Source organism: Pagrus major, chromosome 3, assembly GCF_040436345.1.
Source record: "Pagrus major chromosome 3, Pma_NU_1.0".
Classification (NCBI taxonomy): Eukaryota; Metazoa; Chordata; class Actinopteri; order Spariformes; family Sparidae; genus Pagrus; species Pagrus major.
The window spans coordinates 296,333-314,922 of record NC_133217.1 but is presented as its reverse complement, the minus strand read 5'-3'; the positions used below and the strand labels follow the sequence as shown (position 1 = coordinate 314,922).

The following is an 18,590-nucleotide window of genomic DNA, read 5'->3' as shown; positions in this document are numbered from 1 at the left end:
ACTGTACAGTATGTATGTAATATATGTATGTATTGTTACGTTTCCCTAGAAAGCAAAACCTTAAGGACAGGGGTCGGGTCCCTGGTTGGGAAACTAACAAATCACAAAAAGGGTCAAAAGCAAAGTGGTCCCTTGGTGTCTAAAAGGCGGTGGTGGGACTAAAACTCCCCACAGATTATTTCACTTCAGAGTCTCATATATGACATTATCAGAGTAGCTGGGTCACTACAGGTAGGTTACTGTTTTTTATCCACTCTTTGTTGAATACGTTTTGTTCCACCGGAACCATAATGAGCAAACATTGTTTCCGCCGGACCTGTATTAGTGTGGGAACTCGGGCACTTTGTTTACTTTGTTCCGGCGGTCAGTCTGTCGACAGATCGAGTCTCTGCTCAGTTTCTCTGTGTCGCGTCGTGTTTCTGTCGCCGTCTTCTTCACCTTCATCCATCCGGACTCAAAGAGTTTCGGTGTTCGGGGTTTTAAAACGCTTCAAACCATCGCGAGAGTTGAAACCAACATGTCGGCAGAGCAGCAGATGCGCTTCCCGCCTCCCGCTCCGCTCCCGGCCGCTCCGGTGGAGGCTCTCGGCGGCGTGGAGCCTCTCAGCAGCCCGCAGGAGATGGAGACCCTGAGGATGTTCGTCAACGAGCGGCTGACGGCGGCGGTGGACGACATCCTGGGAGTGTTCGTGAAGACCGTGGCCCGGTACCGGGAGCACATCGACCGGCAGCAGCGGCAGCTGGACAGCCTGAAGTCGGAGGAGGTCCGGTGGAGCCAGGCGGCGGGTCAGTGTTCGGACTTTACTACAGAACAGAAATACTAATGTTGTTGTCGAAGATCATTAATGCTGCAGTGAAAATACTCCAATACTACAAGTAATTCACGACCTTACTGAAGTAAAAGTATGTGAGTATTAATTAGTATTTAGAGTAAAAGTACTGATGTTGCAGTAAAATGTTCTTTGTCAGTGTTTTCCTGTGATATCTGATGTTTATGGGTTCATATATAATATGTATCAGTATTTAATTTTAAATATTAATATATAATATAAATATTGTTTGAGGCCTTTAAATGCTAATTCGAATTGTCTCCACTGAAACACCTTTTCTGGCTTAACGTTATCAAAACCTGTCATCTTTTGCGTTATTTCTTTTTTTAGTGTATAATTGTCACAAACACGCCTCTGCTGTTGGTTGCAGGGGAAACTCTCAACGTAAAGGAAGTTAATCCAATGTAAACACCCGGCGCTGCTGTGAATAAAGTCTTAATGTGCTCAGTCATAAGTTCAACGTTGGCAAAGTGAAATTATAATCAATAACAGAGACATGACGGTTGTTGTAGAAGAGTTAATGTTAATGTTAAGTTATTCATTTACTTCCAGGCCAGCGATGTATTTCACTAAGCACGACTGTCACCCAACTTTTGGCTGATAATGATTATTCTCAGATGGGCTGTAATAAATAATAAATCAAAAATAAAAATTCCATGAATTTAATAGAAGTTTTTACATTGTTTTATTCAAGAAAATTCATGCCGGTTAAAAAAAATCCTGGGGACTCCTAGGAGAGGTGAGGAGTATTCAGTTGGTTGCAGTTTGTCGTCTGAGCAGTAGATGTTTTAATCAACTCTGTCCTTCAGTTATTGATTGATTGATTGATTGATTGATTGATTTGTGTCCTCCCTGCAGTCCCTCTGCAGACGTCCTCCTGGATAAAAACGTGTCCTGATGACCAGACGCACACTCTGACCGTCCACACGGACAGTCTGCATGAGATGGACGCCGGCACCTCGGCAGCTCAGATTAAAACTGAAGTCGGTGCTGGAGACGAGTCCGAACTGAGCGGTGACTTTGATCCAGCCGCTGGTTTAGACGGAGCTTGTGACGGACAACTCCTGGCTGAACACTCTGAGACGGAAGACAGCGGAGACTACTGGAGAGAGGATGCAGGACTTTGGAGACCAGAGGAGACAGAAGACGCCGGAGGACAGAGTTCATCTCTGAGGGTGAAGGACTCCACTGACCTGTCACACCAACCGGCGCCGCTGTTCACCTGTAAAGTTTGTGGCGAGTCCTTCCACAGGATTAGTTTCCTGCTCACCCACTCTTCAGCACATCTGAGAGACTGCGGCCTGTGTGGGAAACATCTGGAGCCGAGCGAGAACCTGAAGCTTCACCTCAGAGTCCACAGAGAGGCGCTGTTCCGCTGTGGCGTGTGCGGTCAGAGCTTCACTCTGCGGGGGAACCTGCGGACGCACATGAGGATCCACTCGGGCGAACGACCGTACGGTTGCACCGTCTGCGGGAAAAGCTTCGGCAGGAGGGCGACGCTGGTGCGGCACGTCCGCAGCCACACGGGCGAGAAGCCGTTTGTCTGCACGTACTGCGGCCACGGCTTTGTGGAGAAAGGCAATCTGACGGTGCACCTGCGGACGCACACGGGCGAGAAACCGTACTGGTGCTCCGTCTGCAACAGGCGCTTCAGTCAGCTTTCCTGCTTCTACAAACACCCCTGTCAGAGAAGAGGCCTGAATACCGACTGCCCCAAAACATGACCGGGACTCTGAACGTTTCAAAATAAACTTCCCTCGGGGGCTGTGAAGGCTGACACAGCCTGCTGTAGGTCTCTTATGTTGGTTTACTGCAGGAACATGACGACCCTTCACATCACCGAGGCTTCTGCCTTTACTTATACAGACAGGCAACACAGCAACTCATGAAGCAGGATGTGTGTTCAGCCAAACACTGCAGGGAAATATGTTGAATACACAGGCAGTGGTTTTGTCACGCTAAAGTGCGTAACAGGCCGATGACACCTTGTGAATCCGACCAGTTGTGCAGCAGTTGAGAGCACTTATAAAGTACATAAAATACATTAAAAGAGATGGACAGATACATCAGATAATATTAAAGTCAAGATTTAAAACATGTAGCAGTTAATCAGCCAGAATCTGAGGCTCAATAGTATTGAAAGCAGAAGAAAACCAGTACAGTACCAAGTGCAAGTCAGTATCAAGGTGCTGATAGAGAAAGCTGAGTAAAGTGTTGGTTTCATCGGTTGTTTGACTTTAAAGAATATTAGCACCACTTTTTTTTCCAAACATCAGCACTCACTTATCAAACAGAACATTAATCAATGCCACATACCTGAGACAGGTTTGTGCAGCAGTGGCAGGTCAGAACATTGAACCAAAGCCTTACAGATCCTCAAGAGTTCAGGTTATGGGAAGCTCTCACCAACACTTCAGATACAGCGGCCTGGTCAGCAGGAGTGGGACACTGTAGCTTTCCCTTTAGTGTCACTTCTGCCAACATTTATGAACCACATCCTTGAATTCAGACCACAGAGGAACAGCTGGTTTCCTGTTGAGGTTTTGGTTTTGAAATTTGATTTTAATGAAACAGTTTCATCCAAGAAAAAAACTTTCTCACAGATCTTTAGCTTGAGACTCAAAACCATCCTGGCCGTCAACTGACTGCTGTGAAATGAGCTGATGTGAACCTGAAACAGACACTTATTATATTTTATTTTATTGTATTTGAATGTAATTTATTTTGTTTTATTATATTCTATTTTATTGTTTTTACTCCTGTCCAATCTAATGCAGTTTAATACAACAGCTCTTCAGCGTTAATAATGTGATCAGAAGTTGTAATTAATTGTCTCTGATACTCTGATCGTCCCTTCATGAATAAAAAACGGATCGGCATCCTCTGGCATTTTAGTTAATCTTGTTTACTATATTCTTCCACTATACAATTTTATATATATGAACTATATATAGCGCATTAAATATATCTAATATATGTTATATATATATATATATATATATATATATATATATATATATATATATATATATATATATATATATCGTGTGTGTGTGTGTGTGTGTATTTTGTAACAAAGTTTATTTCACAATAAACCTCAATTCCTAAAATCCCCCTAGTAACCGATGACGTATGAGCCTGTTCTGCGTTCCTATTTGTCTGAATTTCGCCTCCTGTTGCGCACGCAGATTATTTCTCGAGTGGAGGAGGAAGTTGGACTTTCTCTTTTCTCTCTTCTAACACTTGTGAAACAGAAGCGATGAGGTTGATTTTGCTTCTGCTCTCATGTGGTGTCGCATCTTCAGGTAAGATCACATGTATCAGCTTCCTGTCGTTAAAGAGTGACTGTGTGTTTCCGTCATGTCCCCGGGTCATTTACGGTCTGAACGTCTGGACTCTTTCAGTTTCTTCAACTGTCTAAAATGCGGTCACAGCATCATCGTGTCACAAAACACGATTTTTATAATGTGTTATTTTGTATGTTAAAAGACAGGCGACAGTGTTTAATGTGAAGGCAAGTGTCAGAAGTCGCACTGCAGGTGAAATGTCTTCACGTCAGTTCAACGCATTTAATGGCTGTGTCCAAATTCAGGGGCTGCAGCCCACGAAGGGCGCATTTGAAGGCCAATTACGTCACAACGCTGCGCGAAGGCTGCTCCACATGCAGCCTTCGCCACCATGGATCTATAATAAGATATAAGATAATAATAATAAGATATAAGATAATAATAGTTCCATGTTCCCCACCCTCGTTTAGGAGGACGCACCGCTACTGTCCTTCGCGGCCTCACATATCCCAGGATCCTTTGCGCACCGCTGCTCAGTCCCGAAACAGAAGCGGAAGGAAGAGAAAATGGCGACATCAAGTGGCGCAGACATGACATTTAAATTTAAGTCTTGGGTTTATACTCAGTTGTTACTCATTTGAACATCCAACGCCAGATGTGTTAAACTTCAAGAGACTATAAAACCTCCAAAGTTTAACTTTCAGTTAAAACACGTGACGCTGGTGATGCTGTGGTAAATATAGTTGTTATTCACCAATGGGTTAATGTTTATTTTGTAATGTTGATCATTCAATTCAGATTTGACACATTGTACACACACACATAAATGTACACGTTTGATAGATTTGAACCAAAACAGACTTTAATGCATGAACACCTGGTGACGCAACCAGGAAACGCTCCGAAGGCTGGACCGTCCCATTTAACAGCGGTGGACGAGGCCTTCAAGGTCTCTGAAGGACCCGGGCTCCGTGGGCCGCAAAGGCCGCGTCCTTGAAGGCTGCAGCCCCTGAATTTGGACACAGCCAATGTTTCATACAACAGGTCACAAACTGTGAACTGCCGACAAGAAGCTTCCAGGACGTCGCGACAGGAGCAGTTTCTTACATTAATGTAATATTAGACATTGTGCTTACTGCTGTAAAGTAGGGGTGGGCGGATCGATTCAAATATCGATAGTATCGATACCAAGGTGAGTATTGGTATCGGATCGATACTAGCGTGATGAGATCGATATTTTTGTTGTAGTTCCTCTTCTATAAGTTCAGCAAATCACTCGTATTTCTTCACAGAGTTTGAGTGAGCGCAGCATCTCTCCACCTGTCTCACCCGCTCACTCAGGTTCACTCAGGTTCACTAGGCCCCTCCCCTCCTCTCCCCTCCCTTCCTAGAAGTGAAAGTTATTTCCAGCAAAATTGGTGGTCAGAGATGTCATTTGAGCAGAGTGATTAAAATATTATCATATATTCAGACAGTTGAAATAAATCTTAATTGTTTTACCGGAACTCAAAAATATATACTTATATTAAGACATATAGCCTCAAACCTGAAGTATGAATATGGCAGAATACAATAACCCTTTTGTGTATCTGCTGAAGGAACATTAGTATTGACTATTTAAGCTACATGCAGATTTTTTAAGTAAAAAGTATCGGTATCGGTATCGGTATCAGCAATACTGGCCCTGTAATTACTTGGTATCGGATTGATACCAAAACTTGCAGTATCGCCCACCCCTACTGTAAAGCGCATGTGCATGTGTTACCACCTTGTACCTGGATTGCTCAGGCTGAAGGAATAAAGACGAGGTTTCACCAGCTGTTCTCATCATAGATGTGGCGGCTAAATAGGTTTAGTGTTCGGTTACCGGGCAGAAGGTTGCGGGTTTACGTCCCGTGCATTTCATTAAATGTGTTATTGCTTTAAAAACAACGTTTATCATATATAATGTGCAATTAGGAGCGTATCGTCATCTTCGAGCTTGACTAACAGAAACCACTTTCAAAAGATCAAAGCCAGTGAAATATGGTCTAAATGTGAACATTTAATCAACGTCTTCAAATAGTCAATGAAAAAACTTTTAAACGTCTTTTGAAAACCACTTGTCAAAATACTTCTATTTTATATTTGTTATGATTGTTTTGATTCTATTTTTTCATTATAACTGATAATATCAGTTTAAAAGTTTGAGTGAAAAGTTGAAAAATGTCCATGAATGTCAGAATATCTCAGTATTTGGTTTGTTCCCCTTCCAACCTGCTGACTCATGTGATCCAGCATGATCGAACAGTGTTCAACAAAACCTCGTTTGGGTTTCTCAGTCTATAAGTGCCCCTATAATTGTTGAATGTGGTTGTGGTGACTGTGGAGGACAGTCCAGGACTCCATGGTCTTCTTTGGTCTTCAGTAGTTGTGTCAAAGCTCTGAGGTGTGTTGAGGCTCATTATCCTGCTGCTGTATGACGTCAAATCATGACAAGACTAAAAGTTTGTAAGAGGGCAGAGCTGGAACTGTAAAACACAAAGAAATCCACAGTCCAGCAGCATTAAACAAGTTCAACAAGTCATCCACAGGCTTGTGTCGGCAACCGAGAGAGACGGGAAGGTCTCATTTTACATGTCACGTTACAATCTGCTCACATACGGCCAATAAAAAAGTCATTAATACTCCCTGATACATTGAGCTGTTTTAAAAGGACCAGTTTGAATGTTGAATGTTTCTGCCTCTCTCTGCAGTGATACACTCCCTGAGGCACGTCCACACTGGGTCCCTTGAGATCCCAAATTTCCCCGACACTGTGGCTGCTGTGATTGTTGATGGATATCAAACAAACTACTACGACAGCTTAACAAAGAAAATGGTACCCACACAGACCTGGATGAGTCGAGTCTCAGAGGACGATCCAGACTACTGGAAGAGAGAAACTTCGTTCTGGAGAGGCCAAGAGCAGCGTGCCAGAGCCCACATCGAGACTTATAAGGAGCGCTTCAATCAGTCTGGAGGTACGTTCACTGAATGTTCACTTCTTACTGCTCAGAGGGTTTTTAGCTCTTCTTGCCTGCCTTTTGTTGTGGATTTTGGATTTTATGGACTACAGCTTTCAGTGTTTCCCACACATATATTTTCCTTGGGCAGGGTGTCCAGGTATATTTGCTGACCCTCTTAAGCATTTTATTTTTTTACGCATTGGTTTTGATCGGCTGCATCACAAGGTTCCTCACCTGCTGTTATGACAACAGAATTGAGGGTTGGTTTATAAATATCTTAGTGCTGACAAAGAAAGCAGATAACATTGCTGATGAAGAGAGAAAACAGAAAGGAGTGCGTACACTATTCTCAGGTTGTCAAATATCCACCCCAGGTTCACAGCTACCAGCCCAAGCCTCAGCCTCCAGCCAAACCTGCTAGAAATCAGCCTGCACTCCCTTTTATGAGGCTCTGTTTTGTTAGCCTGTAGCCTTCATGTTCTGAGCTGGCTAGCCACCTGCCTTTAGCCAGAGACGCAACCTGAGCTGGTTGGCCTCTCGCCTGGAGACTCCTAATACTGGAATCAAATCAAATCAGATCTGACGAGACAGATTCACTGTTGTCTGTGTTGGCTCCTCTCTCTCCAGGCATCCATGTCCTCCAGGTGTTTCATGGCTGTGAATGGGATGATGAGACTGGAGAAGTTAAAGGTTTTGATGTAGTTAGTTATGATGGAGAAGACGTCTTAATGTTGGATGTGAAGGCACGGAGATGGATCGCTATGAAACCACAGGCTCTTAGTTATCAGCACAGGTGGAACAAGGACGAAGGTTGGCTACAGTTCATGGATCACCGTTTGTTGAAGGAGTGTCCTGAGAGGCTGCAGAAGAGTTTGGACTACGGGAAGAGCATGTTGCAGAGAACAGGTATGCATCCATACATATATATGTGCATACATACACACGTACGTACAGTGCCTATAAAAAGTATGCACCCCCTTTAAATGAACTGACCTAATTCAACAGAGGTCCAATTGGTGCTAGTAGTCTCACAATTAGTACAATGGAGATCACCTGAGTGCGGTGAATGTGTCTCAAGTGATTGTAGTATGAAGACACCTGTGTCTGAAGGTCCAGTCACTGGTTAAACAGTATGCAGACAAAATATGCTCCAAGCAACTCTGTGAAAAGGTTATTAAAAGTATAAGTCAGGGGGTGGATACAAAAACATTTCCAAGTCACTGATCTTCCCCCGGAGTTCATTTTAATCCATCATTTAGAAAAGGAAGGATACGGCACATGTGTAAATCTGCCTAGAGCAGCCGTCCTCATAAACTGAGTGACTGTGCAAGAAGGAGACTAGTGAGGGAGGCCACCAAGACACCTATGACCAGATGAGCAGGACTGATTGAGACCTATTCACCCAGGCTCAGTGCTGTGATTGAGGCCAAAGGTGCATCTAATACTGACACGAAGGGAGGAATACTGTGCAATCACCTATTTTATATTATATATTTTTAATTAATTGATATTACTTTGTAGAAATCTGTTTTCACTGTTTTTTTTAATAGATTTTTTGTTTTGTATATTATTTGTATATGATTACATTTATAATAGCAATAAAAGGGGAAAACAATTAAGAGGTAAATACTTTTTGTAGGCACTGAATATATATACATATATGTGTATGTATACATAAATCCTCCATTGTCCAATAAACTTACCTGAATCTTTTCAAATCTCCACTCAGATATATTTAGATTTAGATTAAAAATGAGATGATGAATGAAATATTGATCTGTAGCATGTTGACTTTAAATCACATTTTTCACCAGTAACCTCAACCTGATTCACATGTTAAGTTCATTGTAATTGTTCTTATTTTGTGTGTTTTTTATTTTTCATTTATTGATATTGATGTTTATTCTTGATGTTTTCTTTTATCTCATTTGTGTACGGTGTCCTTGAGTGTCCAGAAAGGCGCCTTCTAAATAAAATGTATTATTATTATTATTGTTATTATTGTAAATCATAAGGCTGGCTTTATTTTATATCTCGAGACCCAAACTAACACGTCAGACTCTCACAATACTGTCTTACTCCCCGTCTCTGTCTCCAAGCCAAGGGGTTCCTTCTTAAAACCTGAATCTTTAGAAAACTCCTCACAAATCTAAAGTTTCAAGTTTAAAAAGGTTTCGGTAATTTCCTAAGACAGTCGCTCACTGTAGTTTTTAGTACTGAGCAGCCTGGTGACACGTTGATCTACTGATGGCACCGCCTGATCCTCAGTTTAGTTCAGATTAAATGTGACCTCTCTTGGTCCTGGTGTTCTCCCTCCAGAGCTTCCCTCGGTGTATCTTCTCCAGAAGACTCCCTGGTCTCCAGTGAGCTGCCTTGCCACAGGTTTCTACCCTGACAGAGCCGCGATCTTCTGGAGGAAAGATGGAGAGGAGATTCATGAGGAGGTCGACCACGGTGAGCTCCTGAACAACCACGATGGAACCTTCCAGATGAGTGTGGACCTGAATATTTCACTGATCAAAGCTGACGACTGGAGGAGGTACGACTGTGTTTTTCAGCTCCAAGGTGTTGAGGAGGACATCGTCACCGAGCTGGACCGAGCGCAGATCAAGACTAACTGGGGTACGTAGACATCATGTCATCAGCTTTCTGAATCCTACAAATGAGCGATTTTAACAAACTAGTAAATCATAACAGCAACACTTTATCCTCACTGACCAGATCTGTGTCTTCCTGCATCCTGCAAACAGAACCTGATTCTGTTCTCTGTTGTGTTGTTCAGTTGAGGAGTCCTCATCACTCCTCATCGCTGTGGCTGCAGTGGCTGCAGGGTTGATCCTCCTCACAGTGGTCATCGGAGTCCCAGTTTACAGAAAGAGAAAAGGTGAGAGACTGAAACTTGTTACTGCTGTTAGTCCTCCTCTCTGTTGTCCATGTGAAGTGATCTGTGCTGAAGGAGGTGAAGGTTAAAGTCGTCCCTCTCGGATCAGTGGGAGCAGTGTGAGAAATGCTAAAACAAAAACATTTAAGCAATTTAAGTGAACTTAAGAGGGAATCAGATTCATTTGAGAGGATGAGATATTCTGTCTCCTACAGCTGTGATTCACAGACTAATCCTTTCTATTCTCTCTTCATTTCAGCCCAGGGCCCTTCACACGGTGAGTATTCAGTATTTCCTTCATGCTCATAGAGTCTGACCCACACTCTGTACTTACTGTAGCTTTGTACTAAATAAATGTGATAACAATGATTCATCGACCTTTCAGCTCCTGAAGACGATCAGCTCTCTGAGAAACTGAAACCTGTCCTGACTCCACACACCTCTGTGCAGACAGTGAGTTATTTCCATCTGAGTTTTTGCTCATGAAGTCTCCAAACCAGGAACAAGCAGAACTTTGCACACTTGAAAATTAAAATCCAGACTTAGTGTTTTTTTTATTGTAGGAAGGACAAGAGTCAGTTGAGTCAGTGATAAAAAAACAAACAGGACAAATGTCAAAATCACCAGAATGACCCTTGATGAGGTCATGAAGTTTGTCTCTAGATGTTGTATCACCTGGACAGTGATCTGCTGAGCAGGTCCTGCAGTAATGAATGGATCAGTTAGTCCATGAATGTGATTTGAAGGTTAGTTGGTTAGTTTGTTTGTACTCAAGTTAAACTCAGTATTTCTGGTGATGTGGTTTTAAAGCCGTCCTGAATCAAACTAAAGTTGCTTCTACTTCACATACAGGCCATCGACAACGATTTCCTGAGTGTCAGAAAGTTTGCACTTTATAAAATGTTAAGAGTCGGATGTTTCTGTTGATGCTGAAGTGTTTTTCTCTCTCTCTTTAGGTTTGTTGAAAAGGTGGACTGGAGCGAAACGAGATGTCGTTTCAGGAACTTGAGGATTTTTAAGAAATGGAGACAGATCATACAACCTGTTTAAATGAACTGTGACGGGGATGTTTTATAGAAACAGAAGAGTCTTTGATGATCTGCGTCAGTTTGTGAAATATATTTATTTATGGGTCAAAATTGCGTTGTATATCTTTAAATAAATTAGTAGATTATATTAAGTTTGTTATGTATCTGATTTATGTAAGGTATGTTTACATAATTTAAAATGAGGAAACAAACAGCGGAGTTAAAGTCTTGGTCCTGTTTTTTTCTTTGTACCTCCTCCTTTGCTCTCATCACAATCACTGTGGCCACTAGAGGTCGTTACCGAACAAGAACCATTAGTGTGGTTGTAATAATCTCCTTTCACAGTCGACCTATTTGGTTGTTTTTCTGGTGAGGACGGGCTGTCATGTGGCAATTTTATTATTATTTAAAACAGTTAGCTATTTTATTCTTATTTTGAATTGAATAATGTTTTTATATTATTGGTTTTTGGGCTTTTATGTAACTAAATGTATATTTTTATTAAATTATCTATCACATATGTCCATGCATATGTTGTTCTGTGGACTACAATAAAAAGGCAGAGAAGAAGAGATGTTTGTCGTGTCGTGTCATTACAGGCTCATTATAGAAGCTACAGGTCTGTTGTGTTTCATATGACTGAGCCTGCAATTAAAAATATTTATTCCTGTCTCATAAAATATCAGACTGTGATCCTCTGTCTGCTCATCTCTGAGTCCAAAGCCATTGTTGTATATTTAAAAGATCTCGGCTGTTTCTTTGTTCTATAGAAGTTATTTGGGCATTTTGTTGAAAGTAACTAAAACGTGGTGTAATAAGTAATATATTACTTTACGCAGACAGTAATATTGTAAATAATACAATAACACAATATTGTAGTGTCTTAAAATATTTTGCCTTCTCCTCGAAGCTTGATTAAGAAAATATGCTCAAAATAGGTTCCCTTAATGAAGCACAACTCAAGATTTTCATAATAATCAACAAGAAATCAGCACCCATGGAGGACATTTTAGGATAAAGTACATCTCTAACGTCCTCAGACTGGAACGCAAAACAAGAAGTGAGCCTCATTCTCGATCTCAGCTCGCTCACACAAGTCTGTCCTCTGGAGTCCACACAATGAGGAATATCATGGAGTTATTGCATAAAGTGGTTTATTACAGAATGAACTGAAATTTCTGATAATGATAATGATGCTAAATAAACAATCCTACAAATGCAAAGCAACTGTACCTTCCTAACAGTCTTCTCATTTGACTGTCGGTAACTTGATAAACGAAAGCGTCTGTAAAGTCCTTTGAGTCCAAGCTGCAGTGTTTTGCTAATGATCCAGTCAAAATGAAATCAGTCAGTCAGAACGGGTCTAAAATCTGATGCTTCACTGCTCCTCTGTTCTCAGTCTGAACCGAACCATGGACACACTGACGCTGCTGTCGTGGCTAAAAATGACCATCAGCTGATTTATCACTGTCAGATTTAAACTCTCAGATAGGCTCCTGACATCAGTACAGACCTGCTTACCAGATATGAGATCCATCTTTTACTTTGACTTGTGAAAAATGTGGTGAGTTTCTTATATTTTTAAGTGTAGTTTATTTCACAGTGATGTCTCTGTTCCCTTTGGTGCTACTGAAGGAACAACTTTACAGAAGACCTTAACTGGAAAAACATTTGGACTAAACCCTGTAAGAATTTAATTTAAGTCTCCTTTAAACTCTTAAATGGATAAAACCCAGCAGATCATTATCAAAGTTTTACTATAGTTTTGCTTTCACAATAAACCTCAGTTCCTCAAATCGCCCTAGCAACAGACGTAAGAGCCTTTTCTGTGTGCCTATTTGTCTGAACTTTGACCCGTGGCTTTAAATCCTGTTCTGCGCGCACATTATTCTGAGTCTTTTGATCAGGAAGAAGCCGCCAATAAATTCAAAGAAGACAACGAAGTGAGGAAATCATTGAAGAGAAAGAGTTGGACTTTTCTCTCTTCTTAAACTTGTGAAACAGAAATGATGAGATTTATTTTGCTTCTGCTTTCATGTCATGTCGCAGCTCCAGGTAAGATCACATTTAAAAGTTTACTGTAACGAGTGAATGCGTGTTACTGTATGATCTTCTGACTATTTCTGACAGAATTCAGCTGAACTAGCGGTCATTTAACATCAGTTAACAGTTTGAGTGAAGAGTGTCCATGCATGTCACAATATCTCAGCATTTGGTTTGTCCCCTCTCATGCACTACAGCTGCATGGACTCCAGAGTGGCTTCAGCTTGTCTGTATTGTTGGGTCTGGTGTCTCTGATCTTTACAATACTCATAAATTTGATAGATAGTCTGCTGCTTGGTTGAATGTGGTTGTGGGGACTGTGGAGGACAGTCAAATCATGACAAGACTAAAAGTTTGTAAGAGGGCAGAGCTGGAACTGTAAAACACAAAGAAGTCCACAGTCCAGCAGCATTAAACAAGTTCAACAAATCATCCACAGGCTTGTGTCGGCAACCGAGAGAGACGGGAAGGTCTCATTTTACATGTCACGTTACAATCTGCTCACATACGGCCAATAAAAAAGTCATTAATACATGTTAATTAATACTAAGTAAGAAAGAACTCCTTTAGATATATACACTTGCTCCCTCGTAATAAGATGCTGTGTTAAAAATGACCCGTTGGATGCCTGAATGTCCCTGCTCCTCTCTACAGTGAAACATTCCCTGAGGCACGTGCACACGGCAACTTCTGAGGTCCCAAGTTTCCCCGGCTCTGTGGCTGTTGTGTTTGTTGATGGATATCAAACAGATCACTATGACAGCATCACCAAGAGAGCGGTACCCACACAGGCCTGGATGAACAAAGCTGCAGAGGACGATCCAGACTACTGGAAGAGACAGACTTCGTTCTGGGTAGATCAAGAGCTGTGTGCAAGAGCCCACATCGAGAATTTTAAGGAGCGCTTCAATCAGACTGGAGGTATCTCAACAGCACCTAGTTGGACTGTCATTTCTGAAACATTCATGTTTCCTAGAAGGAAACTCTTGTTTGCTTTGGTGATGCTCTGACTTTTCCTCTAGTGCCAACTACGGGTTGACATTTTGGTTGTTTTGTGAAATATGTCAACAACTCTGATGGGTTGTGAAGAAAATGGGTTCAGACATTTATGCTCCCCTGAAGAAGAACTGTAATAACTCTGACTCAAATTCTAGTATTACTTCTCCTCTTCAGTATTCACTGATCTTTTGAGGTATTTTATGTGTTATCCAGACAGCATGTTCTTACTCTGCTACAGATGTTTAAATCTGATGAGACAGAGTCACTGATGTCTGTTTCCTCCTCTCTCTCTCTCTCTCTCTCTCTCTCTCTCTCTCAGGCATCCATGTATTCCAGGTGTTTCATGGCTGTGAATGGGATGATGAGACTGGAGAAGTTAATGGTTTTAATGTAGTTAGTTATGATGGAGAAGACATGTTGATATTGGACATGAAGGCACTGAGATGTATCGCTATAAAACCACAGTTTCTTAGAACCCAGCATGAGTGGAACAATGACAGAGGCTGGTTAAAATTCATGGAGCACCGTTTGTTGACGGAGTGCCCCGAGAGGCTGAAGAAGAGTTTGGACTATGGGAAGAGCATGTTGCAGAGAACAGGTGAGAGTGTTATATTTTTCTGTGATGGATCACAAACAAACAAAAAAAAGTCATGAAGTTTGGTTCAGTAATTAATTTATTATAGGTCTTCTGAAAATGTGACCAAATCTGCTGGATCAAAAATATACATACAGAAACTTGAACAATTAATTCTGGTGATTATAGAAAGTTGTGTGAATCAAATTTTCTTTATAGCAACTTAATTTCTTCTGAGGGATTCTGATTGATAACAGCTGGTGACTTTTCTTGATACAGACATTAGACTCAGCCACAAACACTACAATGGGAAAGTCTAAGGAGCTCAGCATTGATCTGAAAGAGCACATTATTGATATGAACAGGTCAGGAAAGTCACTTGGAGCCATTTTAAAGCAGTTACAGGTCCCAAGATCAACTGTACAAACAACTGTTATGTATAAAGTGCACGTCACAGTTGTGTCACTGCCACCATCAGACTATCACCTGCTGCTGAGAGAAAACTGGTCCGGATGGTCAAGAGTCAACAAAAAACCACCAAAAAGCAAGTCTGCAATGAATTAGAAGCTGCTGGAGGAGACAGGTGTCAGCGTCCACAGTCAAGTGTGTTTTACACCAACATGAACAAGAAAGAAGCTCCTGATCCGGACACGGCTCCTTAAAGCTGGACTGAAGTTTGCTGCTGATCACGTGGACAAAGAAAAAACCTTCTGGAGGAAAACTCTGCGGTCAGATGACACTAAAACTGAGTTGTTTGACCACAATGAGCAGCAATATGTTTGGAGGTGAGAAGGTGAGGTCTTTAACCCGAGAACACCAAACCTACTCTCAAGCATGGTGCTGGTAGTATTATGCTGTGGGGCGGTTCTGCTGCCAGTGGATCTGCTGCTCTACAGAAAGTAAATGGAAATTGAAGAAGGAGGATTATCTCCAAATTCTTCAGGAAAACCTAAAATCATCAGCAGCAGATTGGCTCTTGGGTGCAGGTGGGTGGTCCAACAGGACAATGATCCCAAACACACATCAGAAGTGGTGAAGGAACGGATCAATCAGGCCAGAACTGAGGTTTTGTCACGATTCTGTCCAGAGGAGCGGTTAAAAATTCATCCAGAGGACGATCAGAAGCTTGAGGATGGATATCAAAAGCAGCTAACTGAGGTGAAAATGCCCGAGAGAAGTTCAACCAAATATCAGAATTACTGTATGTATATTTTTGATCCAGCAGATTTAGTCACATTTTCAGAAAACCTATAATACAGTAAATTAATTATTGAACCAAACTGCAGAAATCATTGGAACTGAAGACTGCCAATGATATACATGTTCTTTACAAGTGGATGAAAACTTTTGACCTCACTGTATATATGTGTATATGTATATAGTATATATACACACACATATACCTCTCTTGGTCCTGGTGTTCTCCCTCCAGAGCTTCCCTCGGTTTATCTCCTCCAGAAGACTCCCTCGTCTCCAGTGAGCTGCCTTGCCACAGGTTTCTACCCTGACAGAGCCTCGATCTTCTGGAGGAAAGATGGAGAGGAGATTCATGAGGAGGTGGACCACGGTGAGCTCCTGAACAACCACGATGGAACCTTCCAGATGAGTGTGGACCTGAATATTTCACTGATCAAAGCTGACGACTGGAGGAGGTACGACTGTGTTTTTCAGCTCCAAGGTGTTGAGGAGGACATCGTCACCGAGCTGGACCCAGCGCTGATCAAGACTAACTGGGGTACGTAGACATCATGTCATCAGCTTTCTGAATCCTACAAATGAGCGATTTTAACAAACTGTAAATCATAACAGCAACACTTTATCCTCACTGACCCGATCTGTGTCTTCCTGCATCCTGCAAACAGAACCTGATTCTGTTCTCTGTTGTGTTGTTCAGTTGAGGAGTCCTCATCACTCCCCATCGCTGTGGCTGCAGTGGTCGCAGTGTTGATCATCCTCACAGTGGTCATCGGAGTCACAGTTTACAGAAAGAGAAAAGGTGAGAGACTGAAACTTGTTACTGCTGTTAGTCCTCCTCTCTGTTGCCCATGTGAAGTGATCTGTCCTGAAGGAGGTGAAGGTTAAAGTTGTCCCTCTTGGATCAGTGGGAGCAGTGTGAGAAATGCTAAAACAAAAACATTTAAGCAATTGTAGTGAACTTAAGAGGGAATCAGATTAATTTGAGAGGATGAGATATTCTGTCTCCTACAGCTGTGATTCACAGAGTAATCCTTTGTATTCTCTCTTCATTTCAGCCCAGGGCCCTTCACACGGTGAGTATTTAGTATTTCCTTCATGCTCATAGAGTCTGACCCACACTCTGTACTTACTGTAGCTCTGTACTAAATACATGTGATAACAATGATTCATCGACCCTTCAGCTCCTGAAGACGTTCAGCTCTCTGAGAAACTGAAACCAGAGTCCTGACTCCACACACCTCTGTGCAGACAGTAAGTTATTTCCATCTGAGTTTTTGCTCATGAAGTCTCCAAACCAGGAACAAGCAGAACTTTACACACTTGAAAATTAAAATCCAGACTTAGTGTTTTTTTAATTGTAGGAAGGAAAGGAAGAAGAAAAAAAGTCAGCTTGAGTCAGTGATAAAAAAACAAACAGAACAAATGTCAAAATCACCAGAATGACCCTTGATGAGGTCATGAAGTTTGTCTCTAGATGTTGTATCACCTGGACAGTGATCTGCTGAGCAGGTCCTGCAGTAATGAATGGATCAGTTAGTCCATGAACGTGATTTGAAGGTTAGTTGGTTAGTTTGTTTGTACTCAAGTTAAACTCAGTATTTCTGGTGATGTGGTTTTAAAGCCGTCCTGAATCAAACTAAAGTTGCTTCTACTTCACATACAGGCCATCGACAACGATTTCCTGAGTGTCAGAAAGTTTGCACTTTATAAAATGTTAAGAGTCGGATGTTTCTGTTGATGCTGAAGTGTTTTTCTCTTTAGGTTTGTTGAAAAGGTGGACTGGAGCGAGACGAGGTGTCGTTTCAGGAACTTGAGGACTTTTGCAACCTGTTTAAATGAACCACGATGGAGATGGATATATTTGATAGATCAGAAGAGTCATGATGACCTGCCTCAGTTTGTGAAATTGATTTTATTATGAGGCAGAACTGTGTTGTATGACTTTAAATGAGGTGCAGTCGAAGAAGAATTGTCGCAGGTTGATTGTGTTTTTGTAACAGGAGTTCAACCTCAGTTAGACCAAAAGAATAAATAAGCTTTGTTGTGTCTTACACTCAGAAATCCACAGTAGTTGCCGTTAATCTTCAGTTGTGTGATGCTATAGCATATATATACATACATTGTGTCCATAACATACTCTTTGACAAAGAATTAATTAATCTGTGTGAATTGGCTATAAGTTTATTATTTAATTTTTATTTTGAATATAATGATTTTTATATTATTGGTTTTGGGGCTTTTATGCAACTGAATGTCATGTTGATCAAATTATCCATCACATATGTCCATGCACTCCTTGTTCTGTGGACTAAAATAAAAAGAAGAAGAGATGTTTGTCTTGTCGTGTCATTACAGGCTCATTATAGAAGCTGTAGGTCTGTTGTGTTTCATATGACTGAGCCTACAATAAAAAATATTAATCCCTGTCTCATATCAGACTGTGATCCTCTGTCTGCTCATCTCTGAGTCCAAGACCGTTCCTTTATTTAAACAGATCTCGGCTATTTAACTGTCCTATAGAGGTTATTTGGGCATTTTGTTGAAAGTAACTAAAAAGTAGTGTAATAAGAAAAATATTACTCTACGCAGACAGTAATGATGTAATGTAATATATTACTTTGAAATGAAGGTAAGTACTAACATGTAATATACTGAATCTTGAAAGTGACATTACCCAACACTGATTATATGATATATTAGAAACTCATGAGTCTCTCTTAAGTGCTGTGTATGAAGTCTGGGAGGTACGATTCCCCTTGAACGCA

General features: G+C 41.4%; 3 protein-coding genes across 4 annotated transcripts; all 3 read left to right on the top strand.

Moving 5' to 3' along the window:
• Positions 1–356: 356 nt before the first annotated feature.
• Positions 357–3,705, top strand: LOC140993572 (uncharacterized). Its single transcript, XM_073463063.1, has 2 exons — positions 357–785; positions 1,688–3,705. Exons 1-2 carry the CDS (start codon positions 518–520, stop codon positions 2,551–2,553), a joined length of 1,134 nt encoding a protein of 377 aa, XP_073319164.1. The 5' UTR covers positions 357–517; the 3' UTR covers positions 2,554–3,705.
• A 312-nt stretch (positions 3,706–4,017) lies between these two features.
• LOC140993573 (major histocompatibility complex class I-related gene protein-like) lies at positions 4,018–11,571 on the top strand. 2 transcript variants are annotated; one of them, XM_073463065.1, is made up of 8 exons: positions 4,018–4,134; positions 6,852–7,118; positions 7,731–8,009; positions 9,423–9,725; positions 9,886–9,987; positions 10,244–10,261; positions 10,370–10,437; positions 10,941–11,571. In XM_073463065.1, the coding sequence occupies exons 1-8, from the start codon at positions 4,089–4,091 to the stop codon at positions 10,947–10,949; spliced, it is 1,092 nt and encodes a 363-aa protein (XP_073319166.1). In that variant the 5' UTR covers positions 4,018–4,088; the 3' UTR covers positions 10,950–11,571. The 2 variants fall into 2 exon arrangements, with proteins under 2 accessions (XP_073319166.1, XP_073319165.1); XM_073463064.1 differs by lacking the exon at positions 10,941–11,571 and having other exon boundaries at positions 4,039–4,134; positions 10,370–10,920.
• Positions 11,572–13,687: 2,116 nt separating this feature from the next.
• On the top strand, positions 13,688–18,155 carry LOC140994079 (major histocompatibility complex class I-related gene protein-like). The gene is made up of 7 exons (XM_073463658.1): positions 13,688–13,976; positions 14,374–14,652; positions 16,061–16,363; positions 16,523–16,624; positions 16,881–16,898; positions 17,007–17,076; positions 17,587–18,155. The coding sequence occupies exons 1-6, from the start codon at positions 13,688–13,690 to the stop codon at positions 17,051–17,053; spliced, it is 1,038 nt and encodes a 345-aa protein (XP_073319759.1). The 3' UTR covers positions 17,054–17,076; positions 17,587–18,155.
• Positions 18,156–18,590: the final 435 nt, after the last annotated feature.

Bases quoted from the DNA above. Each gene is read 5' to 3' on its own strand.
- LOC140994079 (XM_073463658.1), top strand. From the start codon at position 13,688: ATGTCCCTGCTCCTCTCTACAGTGAAACATTCCCTGAGGCACGTGCAC. The intron at 13,977-14,373 runs GTATCTCAACAG...TCTCTCTCTCAG, and splicing joins GCGCTTCAATCAGACTGGAG to GCATCCATGTATTCCAGGTG. The intron at 14,653-16,060 runs GTGAGAGTGTTA...TTCTCCCTCCAG, and splicing joins GAGCATGTTGCAGAGAACAG to AGCTTCCCTCGGTTTATCTC.
- LOC140993572 (XM_073463063.1), top strand. From the start codon at position 518: ATGTCGGCAGAGCAGCAGATGCGCTTCCCGCCTCCCGCTCCGCTCCCG. The intron at 786-1,687 runs GTCAGTGTTCGG...TCCTCCCTGCAG, and splicing joins CCGGTGGAGCCAGGCGGCGG to TCCCTCTGCAGACGTCCTCC.
- LOC140993573 (XM_073463064.1), top strand. From the start codon at position 4,089: ATGAGGTTGATTTTGCTTCTGCTCTCATGTGGTGTCGCATCTTCAG. The intron at 4,135-6,851 runs GTAAGATCACAT...CTCTCTCTGCAG, and splicing joins ATGTGGTGTCGCATCTTCAG to TGATACACTCCCTGAGGCAC. The intron at 8,010-9,422 runs GTATGCATCCAT...TTCTCCCTCCAG, and splicing joins GAGCATGTTGCAGAGAACAG to AGCTTCCCTCGGTGTATCTT.